Source organism: Oryzias latipes, chromosome 16, assembly GCF_053564925.1.
Source record: "Oryzias latipes strain Hd-rR chromosome 16, Olatipes_Hd-rR_3.1".
In the NCBI taxonomy this organism is placed as follows: domain Eukaryota; kingdom Metazoa; phylum Chordata; class Actinopteri; order Beloniformes; family Adrianichthyidae; genus Oryzias; species Oryzias latipes.
The window spans coordinates 21,197,276-21,210,858 of NC_136252.1; the positions used below are offsets into that span (position 1 = coordinate 21,197,276).

Sequence of the window (13,583 nt, forward strand, 5' to 3'; positions counted from 1 at the left end):
AACTCTCCACAGATTTACTACTTGCTGCATCGATCAACGTCTTGGTGTCAATGGCCTTTTCCTCCTCTTTTCACAGTCTTATTATCAGAATACAAACACTTCATTTTTTTGTTTAAATCTTCAAAAAATTTCTTTTGAAAGCTGTCCAGTTGTGATTTTTTCCCCTCCACAATTTCACAATAAGTAATATTTTGAACTATGTAAATTATTATTATTATTATTATTGATCGTGACTTTTGGAATATTCTGAGTATTTGAGGAGTAAACTCCATTACCCACAAACCCTCACGCTTTTGTAGACGGAAACGACTTCAATCAAGATGGTGCTTGAAAGTACTATGGTTTGGTAAGAAATGTTAAATGTATTGAAACGAAATGTTCATTTTAAGTTATATTTGACTGTGTTCATCACATTAAATGTGGTTTTATTTATTAAGCTATTATTGTGGTACAAAGAGAAAGTGTTAACGTTTTTCTTTGTCATCTATGTTTCCTGAGTCATTTAGCGTTAGATAGCATCTACATTTTTTTAAATTACACTCAAGTCTCAACGTTTAATTTTTTCAGAAGCGCTATTTTTTGTCAAATGTGTGTTTTTCGTAGTTTCTACTCTAGCTTTGATTTTTTTCTGTCTTGATGGTCTCACAGTTGGTGTGTCATAAAACATAAACGTCAAACAAGTTAGCATTCGTAAGCTAACAGAAAACCCTGCTGCTTTTGTCTGGAGTTTAAACAAAATCATTTATCCAAACATTCAAAGGTCGCTCTGAGGTGACAAAACGTGTTAAGTATTTATTTAGCAAAAACATTATAGCCATTTATAAGTTGGGCTTTTTTTATAGCCTTGGAAGTATTAGCATCATGTAACGTATTCATTTTCTGTGTTAGTTATCCCTAATCCTCCTAGCAACAAATAAACTATACACAGGGAACTCGTTGGAATTGTGCATTCAAAGATAAATGGAAATCAGTTTGGTCCCTGTAGTCTTGCTCTGTTGTCAATATCGTGTTTAAGCTTCCACAAGTTGAGTCAAGGAGAAAAGGCATTTTGGGGTATATGAAATGAATGAATTATCTGTCACTTAAAAAAAACTGTCATCATGCTAGATGTACTATTATTAGATACAGGCAATGTATAATAATGTAGTTTTTCCATCTAGATTTTTTTCTCCTGTAACACAATTTTATTGCTCTTGTTTTATTTTTCCTTTGTTGATCAACAGGCAGTATTTTTCCTTTCTTTGTGTATGGAATACTTTTATGAAACAATTCTGCTTATTCTTGATAGTGTGGACAACAGTGAGTACATGCGAAATGGAGACTTTCTACCCACGAGGCTTCAGGCTCAGCAAGATGCAGTTAATATTGTTTGCCACTCCAAGACTCGCAGTAACCCTGAAAACAATGTGGGCCTCATCACACTAGCAAAGTAAGTGGCATTGTGGTTTAATGGAACTGACTTTATTTTTATTTATTTTTTTATCATATAATGACAACAATACTATTTTTTTTTTCCTCCAAAGCAACTGTGAGGTGTTAACCACACTGACTCCAGATACAGGAAGGATACTGTCCAAGCTGCACGCTGTACAGCCTCGAGGAAACATTAGTTTCTGCACTGGTATCAGAGTGGCACATGTGAGTGGGCTTCTCATTTTTTGAGTGAACATTTCTTTTCCATAGCAACAGACAAACCTGTAAGACAGATGAAACTTCCCTGATGATTTTTAAAGAAAACTCACAATTTCCTTCTCTTGTATTTCTCTTTGCAGCTAGCATTGAAACACAGACAAGGCAAAAATCACAAGATGCGAATTATTGCATTTGTTGGCAGCCCTGTAGAAGACACTGACAAAGAAGTAGGTGGAGTCTTGAATTAAACCCTTTTTGGGGGGGTTAAAAATTGCGCAAATAGGACCATACAACGTGATTTGTTGGCATGAAAGGGAACATTGAGTTGAATGTGGTTGCAAATTTTGATGTCTGTAAAAGCTTTTTGAAGCCTGAATATTTTACTGGATGCAATTTAAACATAATAAAAAACCTTAAATGTATCTGAAAGTAATTCCTGTGACGTTAAAACGGATTTGAGCTCATATTTGGACTAAATTAGACTAACACAACATAAAAAAATTGAATTCACATAAATTTTTTGTGTGTTATTTGTGCATAATATCAAAATAGCAAACTGTGACATTCTGATTACATGTAAGGCTCCCTGTTAATTTAAAACAGACTCTTACTACATCATCCTGGGGTTGGCACACCTCTAGATCTACCAGACTTTTAATATATTTATGTGAACCTGAGATGTTGTTTTTGTCTGCTTGTAGCTTGTCAAAATGGCAAAGCGCCTGAAAAAAGAAAAGGTCAATGTGGACATTATTAACTTTGGAGAAGAGGTAACTTTAAAGTCATGCTTTGACACAGAATCACTTGACTATATTGTAATCGATAGTTTAAATATTTGTTGTTTGTAGAATAAGTTCCTATTTTTTTCTGCCTGTCAGGAGATGAACACAGAGAAACTCACAGGCTTCATCAACACGCTCAATGGCAAGGAGGGGACTGGCTCCCACCTGGTGACAGTTCCTCCAGGACCTAGCTTAGCTGATGCTCTGCTGTCCTCCCCCATCCTGGCAGGAGAAGGGGGAGCTGTGCTGGGTCTTGGTGCCAGTGACTTTGAATTTGGAATAGATCCCAATGCAGACCCTGAACTGGCCTTGGTAAGAGAGAGAAAAGAATGCATATTTTAATTGCGACAATTTTTTCTCGACAAATGTTGAAGTAAAATGTCCTTTTGTAGTTTTCTAATCTCTCCCTGGCTTCTACTCCTCATTCTAGGCTTTGCGTGTGTCCATGGAGGAGCAGAGGCAGCGACAGGAGGATGAAGCTCGCAGAGCTGCTGTAGCCTCAGTTGCTGAGGCGAATGTTTCCTCTCCTGCTGCAGATGGTGACAACATGAGCACAACATGTCAATTTCTACTCCAGTTCTTTCAGAATGATTAACCGATTCCTTCTATTCCAGACTCCGAGGATGCCCTGCTGAAGATGTCCGTTCAGCAGACGGATTCGACCACACCTGCTCTACCAGACTTTAACCGCATGACAGAGGACGAGCAGATCGCTTACGCTCTGCAAATGTCCATGCAGGGAGCAGGAGCAGGTTAAAATAGTTTTATTTCCCTTAAATTTACAATATATAGAATAGAATTTATAGATTTTAAATTTTTAGCTCCAACCAAAACTTTTTTACTTGTTGCTGAACTGAAAAGCTCATGTAGAAAAATTACGTTTAAACAGATGTTTGTACCTGAAAGAAAACATGCTATAATCTCATTTAAATAGCCTGTTCTATACTTGTATATTTTTTTCAATGTGTGCTCTTTTTGAAAAAATAAATTAAAAATAAGACCCAACTATTGGCTTTTAATACAAACAAATTTTTCTATGTAAGCAAGTTGGTTTGCTCTGTCCTGCAGAGTTTGGTGCTGAGGAAATGGACACGGGTGCTGATGTGGATTCCAGTGGAGCAAAGGTGAACTGAAGCTGCTGTTTATGCTAAATACAGCATTATTTGATCAGAATGTGCTGACATCATCACACATATTGTCCTCATGTCTAGGATGAAGAGGACTACGATGTCATGCAGGATCCAGAGTTTATCCGAAGCGTTTTAGAGAACCTCCCTGGGGTTGACCCCAACAACGAGGCAATACGGAATGCCATGGGCTCACTGGCTTCTCAAGCCGGATCTAAACCAGATACCAAAAAGGATGAAGAGGAGAAAAAAAAGTGAAGGGCTGTTGGAAAAAATATATATATATATGTATGGTGAATAAAAGAGAACTGAATGCATGTGTTTATTCAGAGTTTGGCTCCCTTCGGTCCAGCTGGGTCATCTTTTTTTATGTATTTGTGTAAACCGTGGACAGCCTTTAACCTTTTCTCTACCTTAGGACGTAGTCTAGTCATTTTTCTTTTATTTTTGGTCATGTTTGTAAGAAAAATCATCTGGAGGATAACACTTATTAAAATCTATTGAACAAAAAATAGTTCTGTCTGTCCTGCACAAGTAAATGTCTCAGTAGTTTACTTTGGTACTATTTACTTAATAAAGATTCATTTTTGTGTCTTCCAAAACTGTTTAACTTTCTTTAACAGACTGAAATATATCAATAGTTATTGTAGAATTGCATTGGTTAAACCTTTGGGGAAAAAACTGTTATAGAAGTACTTTGTGGTAAAGTAAGAAATAAAAATATTTTAATTCTTTAAATACTACCACAGAACTATGTTCGCACTTTAAACACATCTTCTCCGGTTCTTTCTTAACTTAGTTTCTGTGGAGAGAAAAAGTTGGCTTAGGCTGTCCCCATTTATGTAGTGATTGACAACATAAAGTAGTCACTTGTTCAAATTGTAAAAAAGTCAAAAGAAGCAGTGTATCATTATTCAAGATTTAGAGCTTGTAAATGCACGGATCAGATACAGTTTCTGAGCAGAGAGCTCATAGAAATGTTGCCAGGAGAAGAGGAATTGAACTTAAATCATCAAGAGAACGTAGTATTTATCTGTCGGATGAGACTGTCCCATGGGGAGAGCATCTTCTTATCCCTGTTGTCATTCCACAGGGTCTAAACACTTGATGAACTGCAATGCTTCCACCTTTAGAGCCTGAGACGGAAATCTTTGTTTAGTCTCAACTTCATGTTGTGCGTCAGAGGAAAAGTCCAGTGGGATATAAAGCCAAATCTTAAGGTTTAAGCATACACACTTTTTAATCTCATAGATATTAATTCCTCGATTTATTAAGTAAAGGTATGGTATGTTTGGCATATTTAGCCTCATTTTCTATCATGCACCTTAGAACTTTAGTAGTTTAACCTTTCTTAGGGGAATTAATTAATACAACTTAAAGATGGTTTGTTTTTTGCATTCAGAACTTCATAAGCTTTTGGTTTCTATAAGTAAGTGTTTTTATTAACTTGTTTATTTCTTAATTTAAATGCAGATTATCTTAGGGGTCTGCATATAAACACTATAAAGGCATTTTTTAACAAGGTTTCAAAACTGCAATTGTACCATTATAGTGGTCCTTATTTACATAATTGTACTTTTATATATTTATATTACAATAAAAATATAAAGTGTTTAAAATATGGCTTAAACCCGTTGAACTGTCAGAAAAATAACTCCTAAGCTCATTAAAATCAACATTGAATATTTTTTTTTACTAGTTGAGTCGCACGACTTGATGACGTAGAACGCATGCGCCCAGATCGAAAGTCAGGAACCAACTTCGCAAACAGAAAGGTAACGCATAACTTCGTATAAATTTCAGTTCTAATAAACGCTGACATGCAATTAACTTGGTTTATTTGAAACCATTGGAACTGATGATATGGTTTCCAGCGTGTGCATTCGAGCCACTTTGAGTCGGTTGAGTAGTGAGGCTAGCTAGCATGTCGCTGTGTTAGCAGCAGACACTTGTTGCACTGCAGAATGGCTCTAAAGTTTGACGCATCAAACCGTTTTCGTCGTTTTACTTTGATCAGTTCCCTTATTTTGACTTTGCACCAGGCAAATCTTTGTTTACACATAAGCCACTATCTGTTGCCTTTGATTTTGGAACTTAAGATTGTCGTGGCACACAGTTCACCGTAAACACTTTTGTAGTACAGTCATTTCACTGTTATGCGATACAGAAATCACAATTAACCCCAAACATGTGTTCCTTTTAGGGTTCTTGAGCCTTGCCCTGGCAATGGGGGACATGAAGACCCCAGATTTCGATGATTTGCTGGCAGCTTTTGATATTCCCGACATTAATGCACAGGAAGCTATCCAGTCCAATCCAGAGGAGCAGCGGGAGGAGGCGAGGGCTAATGCTCCTCCAAGTGAGCCTCCTGTGGTCAGTGTGATTGTAAAGAACACGGGGAGGTCGGAGTCTGTGGAAGAGAAACCTGACAAGGAGAAAACGGATGATCCTTCAGACGGCGTCTTGACCTCTCAGGTTCCTGTCAAGCTGGACCCTACATCTCACCATGGTGCGACACAGCAGCTTGGTCCTAAAACGCCTCCAAGTTTGTCCGTGGATTCTGAGATGATGAGCCGATTTGAAGACCAAATGGGTTGCAATCGAACATCATGCCTCCCGCGGCTGTGGGCCTCATCGCCATCCAATTCCCCTTGTGAGCAAGAGGAAGACCCTGTGAATCGGTCCCAACAGCAAACCTCCGCAGCCGCCGACAGTTTGAGGCCCCTTCTCTACTCACAGTCTTCAAAGCATGTTGACGTGTTGCTGCCTCCACCCCTGCTTCAGAGCCATGCACGGCGTCCTCAGGAAAGTCAGCCATCCTCCACTTTAGCGCAAAATGGAAACATGAATGCAGAAGTCAGGCGTGTTATGGATACGGATGAGGAGGATTCAGAGCCAGACATTGGAAGTCCACTGGTGATCCAGGAGGGTCCAGAATTTGTCACTTCTCCCCCTGTAAATAACAAACAAAAACTACATCCTGATCTTTTTGGGAATCCTGGGAATACATCGTCTCTTGTTCCTAATCCTCCTAATCTGTCTTTTAGCTCTACACCAACACAAAGTAAATCCCAGAGTGGTGAAGATGGAAGAAGTTCTCCCATTTTCACCCAGCATGGGAAAGATGGGACACCCACCTCCCCAAATTCTTCCACATCAGATCCACATGCACAGAAGGCCCATCATTCCCCTTCTCCTACCAGCACAAACTCAACAGTGGTCCAGGAAAATTTATACCCAGAACATGTGATTGATGAGAGAGACTCACCTGAGAGCCCCCCACCCAGTGAGACAGGCTGTCTGTTCACCAACCAAAGCAGCAGCTGGGATGTGGCTGCACCGCCAGGATCAACCTCAAGTTACAAGGACTCTCCTCACCAGCAGGAGCTCAAGGAAGTAGAGTCCAGTCAGGAGGAAAAACCAGGGAGAACAAGCAAAAAAATGGCTGGAGATGGAGAAGAACCAAATAAGGAGAACTGCAGTGCCGACACGAAGGATACCGCATCCTCCTGTGAAACAGAGATGGCCTCATTTCCTCTGCGACCGCTCAAAGTGAAAATCAAAATGCCCACTGGCAGCATTACAAGGACTGTGACAAGTGGAGCGTCTAAAAGAAGTGTGAAAGTATCTACAAAAGGTGTGGACAATTCCAAAAGTTCACAAGATGGTCTTGGTGCTAGATCCAAAAAAGAGTTAGTGCTGCAGTCAGAGATGGCAGAAAAGCTGCAAGAAACGAGTTTAATCAAAGAGGAATCCTCTGTGGAGACAAAAACCAAAGTTTCCGCGACGGCAGTGAGCATCACAAAATCTGCAGCGCTTCCCTCCGTCTCTTCTGCCAGAGTCAGCACGGGCGCCTTTAACCTCCGCAGCCTGGGTCAGAAAACTCTAAACACCGGAATGACCCTGACCTCTACCCTACCTGTGCTTCCCACACAACCCAGCGGCAGACCGGCGTCGATTGTGAACAGCACAGGGGCCATCATCTCCAAGAACCAGTCCAACCTGGTCGAAGCTTTCAACAAAATCCTCAACAACAAGAACCTGCTTCCCACATATAAACCAGAACTGAGCTCCCCTCTGCCAGCAGAGTGGGGCATTAGTCTTCCTGCACAGGTAAACTTTCACATTGTCCAGGATAGATTGATGTAAAAAAAAAACTTTTTGATATTTCAAACTTAAAATCCATGAAAATAACTTTTTATGAACACATATTTAGAGTTTGTTCATGCATAAAAGCAGTGAGATTAAATAGATTGAAGTGTTGCTAAAAACAGTTGCTTTAACTGTGGTGTAAATTCTTCTCCATACGGGATTGTCAGGCTCTATATCTCACAGAAAGGCTGCTTGATGCCCCTTAGGGTTATCGCTGCCTGGAGTGTGGGGACGCCTTTGCCCTGGAGCAGAGCTTGGCGCAGCACTATGACCGCCGCTCGCTCCGAATCGAAGTGACCTGCAATCACTGCGCCAAACGTCTGGCCTTCTTCAACAAGTGTAGCCTGCTCTTACACGCGAGGGAGCACAAGGAGAAAGGCCTGATCATGCAGTGTTCACACCTGGTCATGAAGCCCGTGCCTGTGGACCTGATGATCAGCCAATCAGATGGAGCGAGAGAAGGTTGGAGAAGCTTTGTGTGTTGGTTTTTTCATTTTTTTAAAGTGTCTGCTCTCCAACTCTGTTTCCTTTTACCCTTTTAGGGTCATTGCCGTCAGTGTTGGGGCAGGCCACTTCAAAGCTTTTGCCGTCGGCCGGCAAAGGAGCAGAGGCGGCACCAAACGCTAGCACTAAATGTCCAGAGTGTCACACTCAGTTTTGCAGTAAAGAGGAGCTGTCCGACCATTTTCAGGAGGTTAAACCAGCTCACAGTACTGTAAGTTTTTTTCTGTTGTAATCATCAGTGATGAAAGTCTTCCGGGAATTCCCGGAAATCCGGGTTTTTGAGCAAACCGAACGTACTTTCCGGGAAATAAAGACCTGATCTCTACGGAAAAATCGCTTTCCGGATTAAAAAATGGTCTGAAATCAGCTAATTTTAGCTTTATTTTACTATATTTCTCCGCAGATCGCTTCCTCTATGGTCGTGGCCATCTCTCGTCTTCCGGGCCTAATTGACCAATGACGGGACGTTTTAGTTGCTTTCGGATGCGTCGATGGGTCTGATTGGCTCTGTCTGCACCACGTGGTCAGCGTGACTTGCTTCCCTAGAGACCAAAACTGGCGGACCCACGCTAAACTTTCACAAACACATCTGAAGAGTTTGCGATCAAATTTGTGTTAAAATAATGGCAGGCATCGTCATTATTGAGCCTGGTCACGACCTCAGTTGTGAGAAGACGATAAAAAACAAATTGAAGTGGTCTTGGCTGGAAAAAAAAGATTTTTAAGGTAGTGTAGGTCAAATACTTCTTTGTGTAAAATAATCTCAAAACCACATTTTGAAATAATTTCAACTTTAGTTTTGAGTTTCAGTTTTTATTTTGAATACATTTCTTTATCTAATTTATTTGTATTTCCTAATTACCATGATTTAGTTCAGTATAGTTGACATTAATTATAAGTATTTGATGGTTTGGACCCGCACTCCCTTAAAAAACAATGTTTACAATATTTAGTTTATTTTTTATGTTTGTTTTGATATTTCCCAGATTACTTAGTATTGGTGTTAAAGAATTGATGTATTATGTTATAGAATTATAGTTTAAAGCAGATCCCATATTTTGATGTAATTATAGTTTGAGAAAACAGTGCAAGTGGATGTTGTACATCAGTCATTTCTAACGCAGAAATAATGTATAAATAACTGAGGTATTTTCATAGAATATCATAGTTACTGGTGTTCTTTTTGCCATTTGGGGCTTTGATGTTACTATATTTTAGCAATTGTATGTTTTGCAGCTTTAAGGAAAAGCGTAGATTGTAGGATTGTGTTACTTTGAGCAATTTTCCAAATTCTTTTTTGGGACCAGCAAGTCCTTAATGGAGAGTCAAACTAGGGGTTTGAATGACAAATCATGATGCTCCAATTAGTCTTAGTTTCTTGATAAAGAAGTGAATAACTAGCTGCCAGAATACACCAGAATGCATCTAAGACCACGTATTTTTCCAAAATTTCGCTCTGTGCCCGCCATATCGCTCAAAGAAAAGTTCAGGGATTTTTTCCTTACCTGACTTTCATCACTGAATCATTGACGGTATATGGGAACTGGACTGAGATCCCGCTTTCAAGTGGTAGGGGTGTGGCCTTCCAACAAACTCACTCCTGATTGGCAAGAGTGGTTGTCATAGAAATGGTGACTCCAGCTGATTTGCTTACTGATGTCTGGTTCCAACGTGGCCTGTGAAAAAATGGCGACTGAATTGACTTGATTTGGTTGGAGGTAGAAGTAAGTCGTTTTCTTTGCATGACGTCACCCGCACTCAGTCCAGTTCTCATGTACAGTCTATGGTTCGAAGCAGCCTGCAACATAGGGTTAAGAAATGCACTTTTTATGATAAATTACCATTAATGTTTGGGTTATTTTTTCACCTCACATTAATAATAGACAAAGTTTCATTCTTACAACTTAAATCAAAGTTAGGAAAAATTAATGAAATGATGGTAGTATAACTTCCTGTGCAAAGTTTTCTAGACCTCAAAACAATGTTGAGGAAATATTTCTGAAGTTTTAAGGTTAGTTTCTTAGTATTTTCTAAATCTGGACTCTTCATTTTGTTTAGTCGTGTACAGAGTGCTCCCCCACCATGCTCCTTCCCAACTACTGCAGCTCAGTCGCACATCAGCGCATCCACCAAGGGAGCCAGCCACACGTCTGCCCAGAGTGCGGCCTCACGCTCAAACAGCCGCTCTTTCAGAAACATCTGTACGAGACCTGCCTGCACTTCTCTCGCCGTGTTGGCTACAGGTACAGCTTTTTGCTTTACGCCTCTGTTGGCTCATCTCCTGCTTTTAGAACATCCACCTTTGCTCACACCTCTTCTTACAGATGTTCCAGCTGCCTGGTGGTGTTTGGAGGACTGAACTCTGTGAAGTCTCACATCCAGCAGGCTCACTGTGACGTGTTCCACAAGTGCCCCAGCTGCCCCATGGCTTTCAAATCTGCCCCCAGCGTACAGAGCCACATTACTGCCCAGCATCCAGATGCCACCGAGGGACAGACTTTGTATATGAAACACATACTCCACGTGGTCTCGTCTAACTTTTCATTTAGACAAACTAACCAGGGTTCTTATTCCTTTGCAGGCTGATTTATAAATGTGTCATGTGTGACACGGTTTTTACTTATAAGCATGTGTTGCACACCCACTTTGACACCCATTTAACCAACCAGAGGGTGCAGGTGTTTAAATGTCCCGAGTGCAACAAGCTGTTCTCTCAGAGACATTCAATGCTGGACCATTTCAAGGTAGCTCTTCCTTAAATGTCGAGACACAGAAAAGCCCACAATTCTTTTATTTCATTGTTTTTCATATTTGTTTTTCTCAGACTCACAAGACCCTTACTGTTAAAGAAGAGTTGCTTTCCCCTGCTTCCACATGTATACCTGTGAGTTTCAAGAGCTCGGAGGGAGGAGGAGATCTGGAAAAGGGGAAGAAAAGGAAAGCTAAAACTGAAAGGATCAAGGCTCCTGCGGGGTGGAAGTGTCAGTCTTGCAACTTGCAGTTCACAGAGAAGGAGGACTACGTAAACCACATGAGCCAACAGCACGGCAAGGTCTCAAACGAGCAAACCGCTTAGGATTTAACCTGAAAATGAAACCAAAAGAACTCCACGTGTGAATGTTTGTGTGTTCAGACGCTGAAGAAGTTTCCCTGCAACAAATGTGAGAGCTCCTTCACCACCACCTCCAGCATGAGGCGCCACATCAGAGATAAACACAAAATCCTGAGCCGTGGCTTCCGCTGTCAGTGAGTATTCCATCCCTGTATGTGAAAATGAACACAAAACTGTTTGAAGTTACTTCTTTAAGACATTTAAAAAGGATAAATATCACTTTTCTAGCCTTCATTTGGATATTCTTTTTTTTGTGCACCTGTATAAAACTTGCACTATAGCCGAAATAGATTTTTATGGTTTTATTTTTTATAAAAAATTTGTTGTGACCCATCGTCAAATGCAGTATGACACAGATAAAGGCAGAGAAGACCATGTGATCTTCATCATCTCCAACATAAAAGATGTTTCAAACGGTCAAAAACTGCTGTTAGAGGAAGATGCTGATAGCAGGGACTCCAGATCAGACCTCTGACACACACACTACAATAATAAGAACTGACTTTTTGTTATTTAAAGTAAATCTGCTGCAGCTAATGGAGCAAAACTGAAACAAATAGTTCTTTAATGAGGAGTCAAATCTTTAAAGTACATCTAAAATGTGTTTGTAGGTTTTGCTTGGAGAGTAAGAAAACTTTCAGCAGCAGAGCCATGTTGGAGAGACACATAGAGCTGAGGCACGGCGTGGACCGCCTGAACCAGGATGCAGGGACGGTAAGCTTCTGCCGCCGTTGTTGTTACAAGATGGTGAATCAGCAGACATGTTTTCTCAGATGTTGTTTGTGAACTCACAGAGAGGATATGAAGCCGACAGCTCATCGGAGCAGGACAGCGTGAGGTCTCGCCGGAAGCGCAGAGAGGTCAAGTTGGAGCGCAGTGAAGAGCCCACGTGCAGGATGAGTCCGGCGAAGAAGCTGCGCTCCTCCTCCTCCTCCTTTCCCTGCGCCCCTTCCGAGGCTGTGCTCAGCTGTGCTCACTGTGGCTACTCCACAGACAACCAGGCGGCGTTTCAGGAGCACATCAGCCAGCACAGACAGAGCGCCGCGGAGAGCGCCGGTGTGCAGTGTCTGCAGTGCGGCGCCTGCTTCACTTCCTCATCCTCCCTGTCCCGCCACCGCTTCATCTCACACAAGGTCAAGGATGCATCCGGTGACGGTCCACAAAGCCTCGGTGGGAACCTGGCACCCTCCCCCAGCAACACCAAGAATCCCAGCGACAAGAGTCACCTGAATGGCTCTGCGCCAGCGTCCCCCTCAAGCCAAACCTCCACAGGTCAGGGAAAGGAAGAGGAGGGAGGCCTGGCCTGTAAGGTGTGCGGCAAACACTTTGAAAAGACATCCGATCTAAACACACATTTCAGAACTCATGGCATGGCCTTCATTATTGCTAGAAATGCAGGAAAAACGATCTGAATGTAAAGTTGAGTTTCCAAGAAAGTGCTTTTTTTCTGTTATTATGTAAAGGGGGGGTCATTTATCTGTGCACTCACTGTTAACCAAAGAGCTTCTCAGTGCTAGCACTGTGAAAGAAACAAGCACTAGTTTTAGAAATTCCAAACTCAGGATCTGCTGCACTTCTGTCCCAGTCACGATATCAGGGACATCCTGGAGGCTCAATTAGACATTTGCATAAATAAATGATCATGAAAGGCTGTTTAAACATTTCAGAATGGAAAAAAAATCTGATTCAGAAATTAGTTTTTCTTCTACAGACATTTTGTTAGATATATTTTTGTGAGATTTGTTTTGTATGCTTTTAGTGCATCTGTACATTTTCATTTTATACTTTGCCTTTGTGGAGGTAAAAATATCTTTATGGGTTTACATATTACTGTAGAAACATCCATCTTTGCAAATTTTAAGTCAGTAATTGTACTGAAATGGTTAACAATAATTGAACATATTTGTAGAATTTGGTTAAACAGACATACATGCAAATATATATCTATATCTCTATATATCTATAGATATGGTATATAATTCTCCTCAAATATGTAATAAAATCATTTTTCTATGTGAGTAAATATTTATCTAAAGCTATCAGAATCCTGTAAAAACAAATTGTTCTTTTTATAAAATAATTATTGTTTTTTTCTTTTCTCAGAACCTGAACTTGTTTAATTTGTTTTTTAGTGTCTGAGACTTTTAAGAGAATAAAAAATCCTTGACCCACACACCTTTGTGTTCCTTTCTGATATTCTTCACAAATTCTCATGACAATTCTCATTTTAACTTCAACTCCAACTCTGAATATCTTACAATCTGTTGTAAAAGC

The 13,583-nt window shown here is 40.6% G+C and overlaps 2 protein-coding genes across 2 annotated transcripts; both read left to right on the plus strand.

Annotated features, from left to right (window-relative positions):
- Window positions 1-254: 254 nt before the first annotated feature.
- LOC101173089 (26S proteasome non-ATPase regulatory subunit 4) lies at window positions 255-4,143 on the plus strand. Its single transcript, XM_004077888.5, has 10 exons — window positions 255-346; window positions 1,289-1,429; window positions 1,524-1,638; window positions 1,773-1,859; window positions 2,334-2,402; window positions 2,511-2,726; window positions 2,845-2,953; window positions 3,029-3,166; window positions 3,483-3,538; window positions 3,626-4,143. The coding sequence occupies exons 1-10, from the start codon at window positions 321-323 to the stop codon at window positions 3,797-3,799; spliced, it is 1,131 nt and encodes a 376-aa protein (XP_004077936.1). The 5' UTR covers window positions 255-320; the 3' UTR covers window positions 3,800-4,143.
- A 1,050-nt stretch (window positions 4,144-5,193) lies between these two features.
- znf687a (zinc finger protein 687a) lies at window positions 5,194-13,482 on the plus strand. The gene is made up of 11 exons (XM_011485272.4): window positions 5,194-5,316; window positions 5,745-7,654; window positions 7,900-8,155; window positions 8,236-8,408; window positions 10,256-10,440; window positions 10,522-10,698; window positions 10,779-10,941; window positions 11,022-11,249; window positions 11,331-11,443; window positions 11,921-12,023; window positions 12,104-13,482. The coding sequence occupies exons 2-11, from the start codon at window positions 5,768-5,770 to the stop codon at window positions 12,719-12,721; spliced, it is 3,903 nt and encodes a 1,300-aa protein (XP_011483574.1). The 5' UTR covers window positions 5,194-5,316; window positions 5,745-5,767; the 3' UTR covers window positions 12,722-13,482.
- The last annotated feature ends 101 nt before the right edge of the window (window positions 13,483-13,583 follow it).

Coding starts and splice junctions, on each gene's coding strand:
- LOC101173089 (XM_004077888.5), top strand. CDS start 321: ATGGTGCTTGAAAGTACTATGGTTTG. Junction 1,639..1,772: donor CTGGTATCAGAGTGGCACAT/GTGAGTGGGCTT, acceptor TTCTCTTTGCAG/CTAGCATTGAAACACAGACA. Junction 3,539..3,625: donor TGGATTCCAGTGGAGCAAAG/GTGAACTGAAGC, acceptor CCTCATGTCTAG/GATGAAGAGGACTACGATGT.
- znf687a (XM_011485272.4), top strand. CDS start 5,768: ATGGGGGACATGAAGACCCCAGATTTCGATGATTTGCTGGCAGCTTTT. Junction 8,409..10,255: donor TTAAACCAGCTCACAGTACT/GTAAGTTTTTTT, acceptor CATTTTGTTTAG/TCGTGTACAGAGTGCTCCCC. Junction 11,250..11,330: donor TGAGCCAACAGCACGGCAAG/GTCTCAAACGAG, acceptor TTGTGTGTTCAG/ACGCTGAAGAAGTTTCCCTG.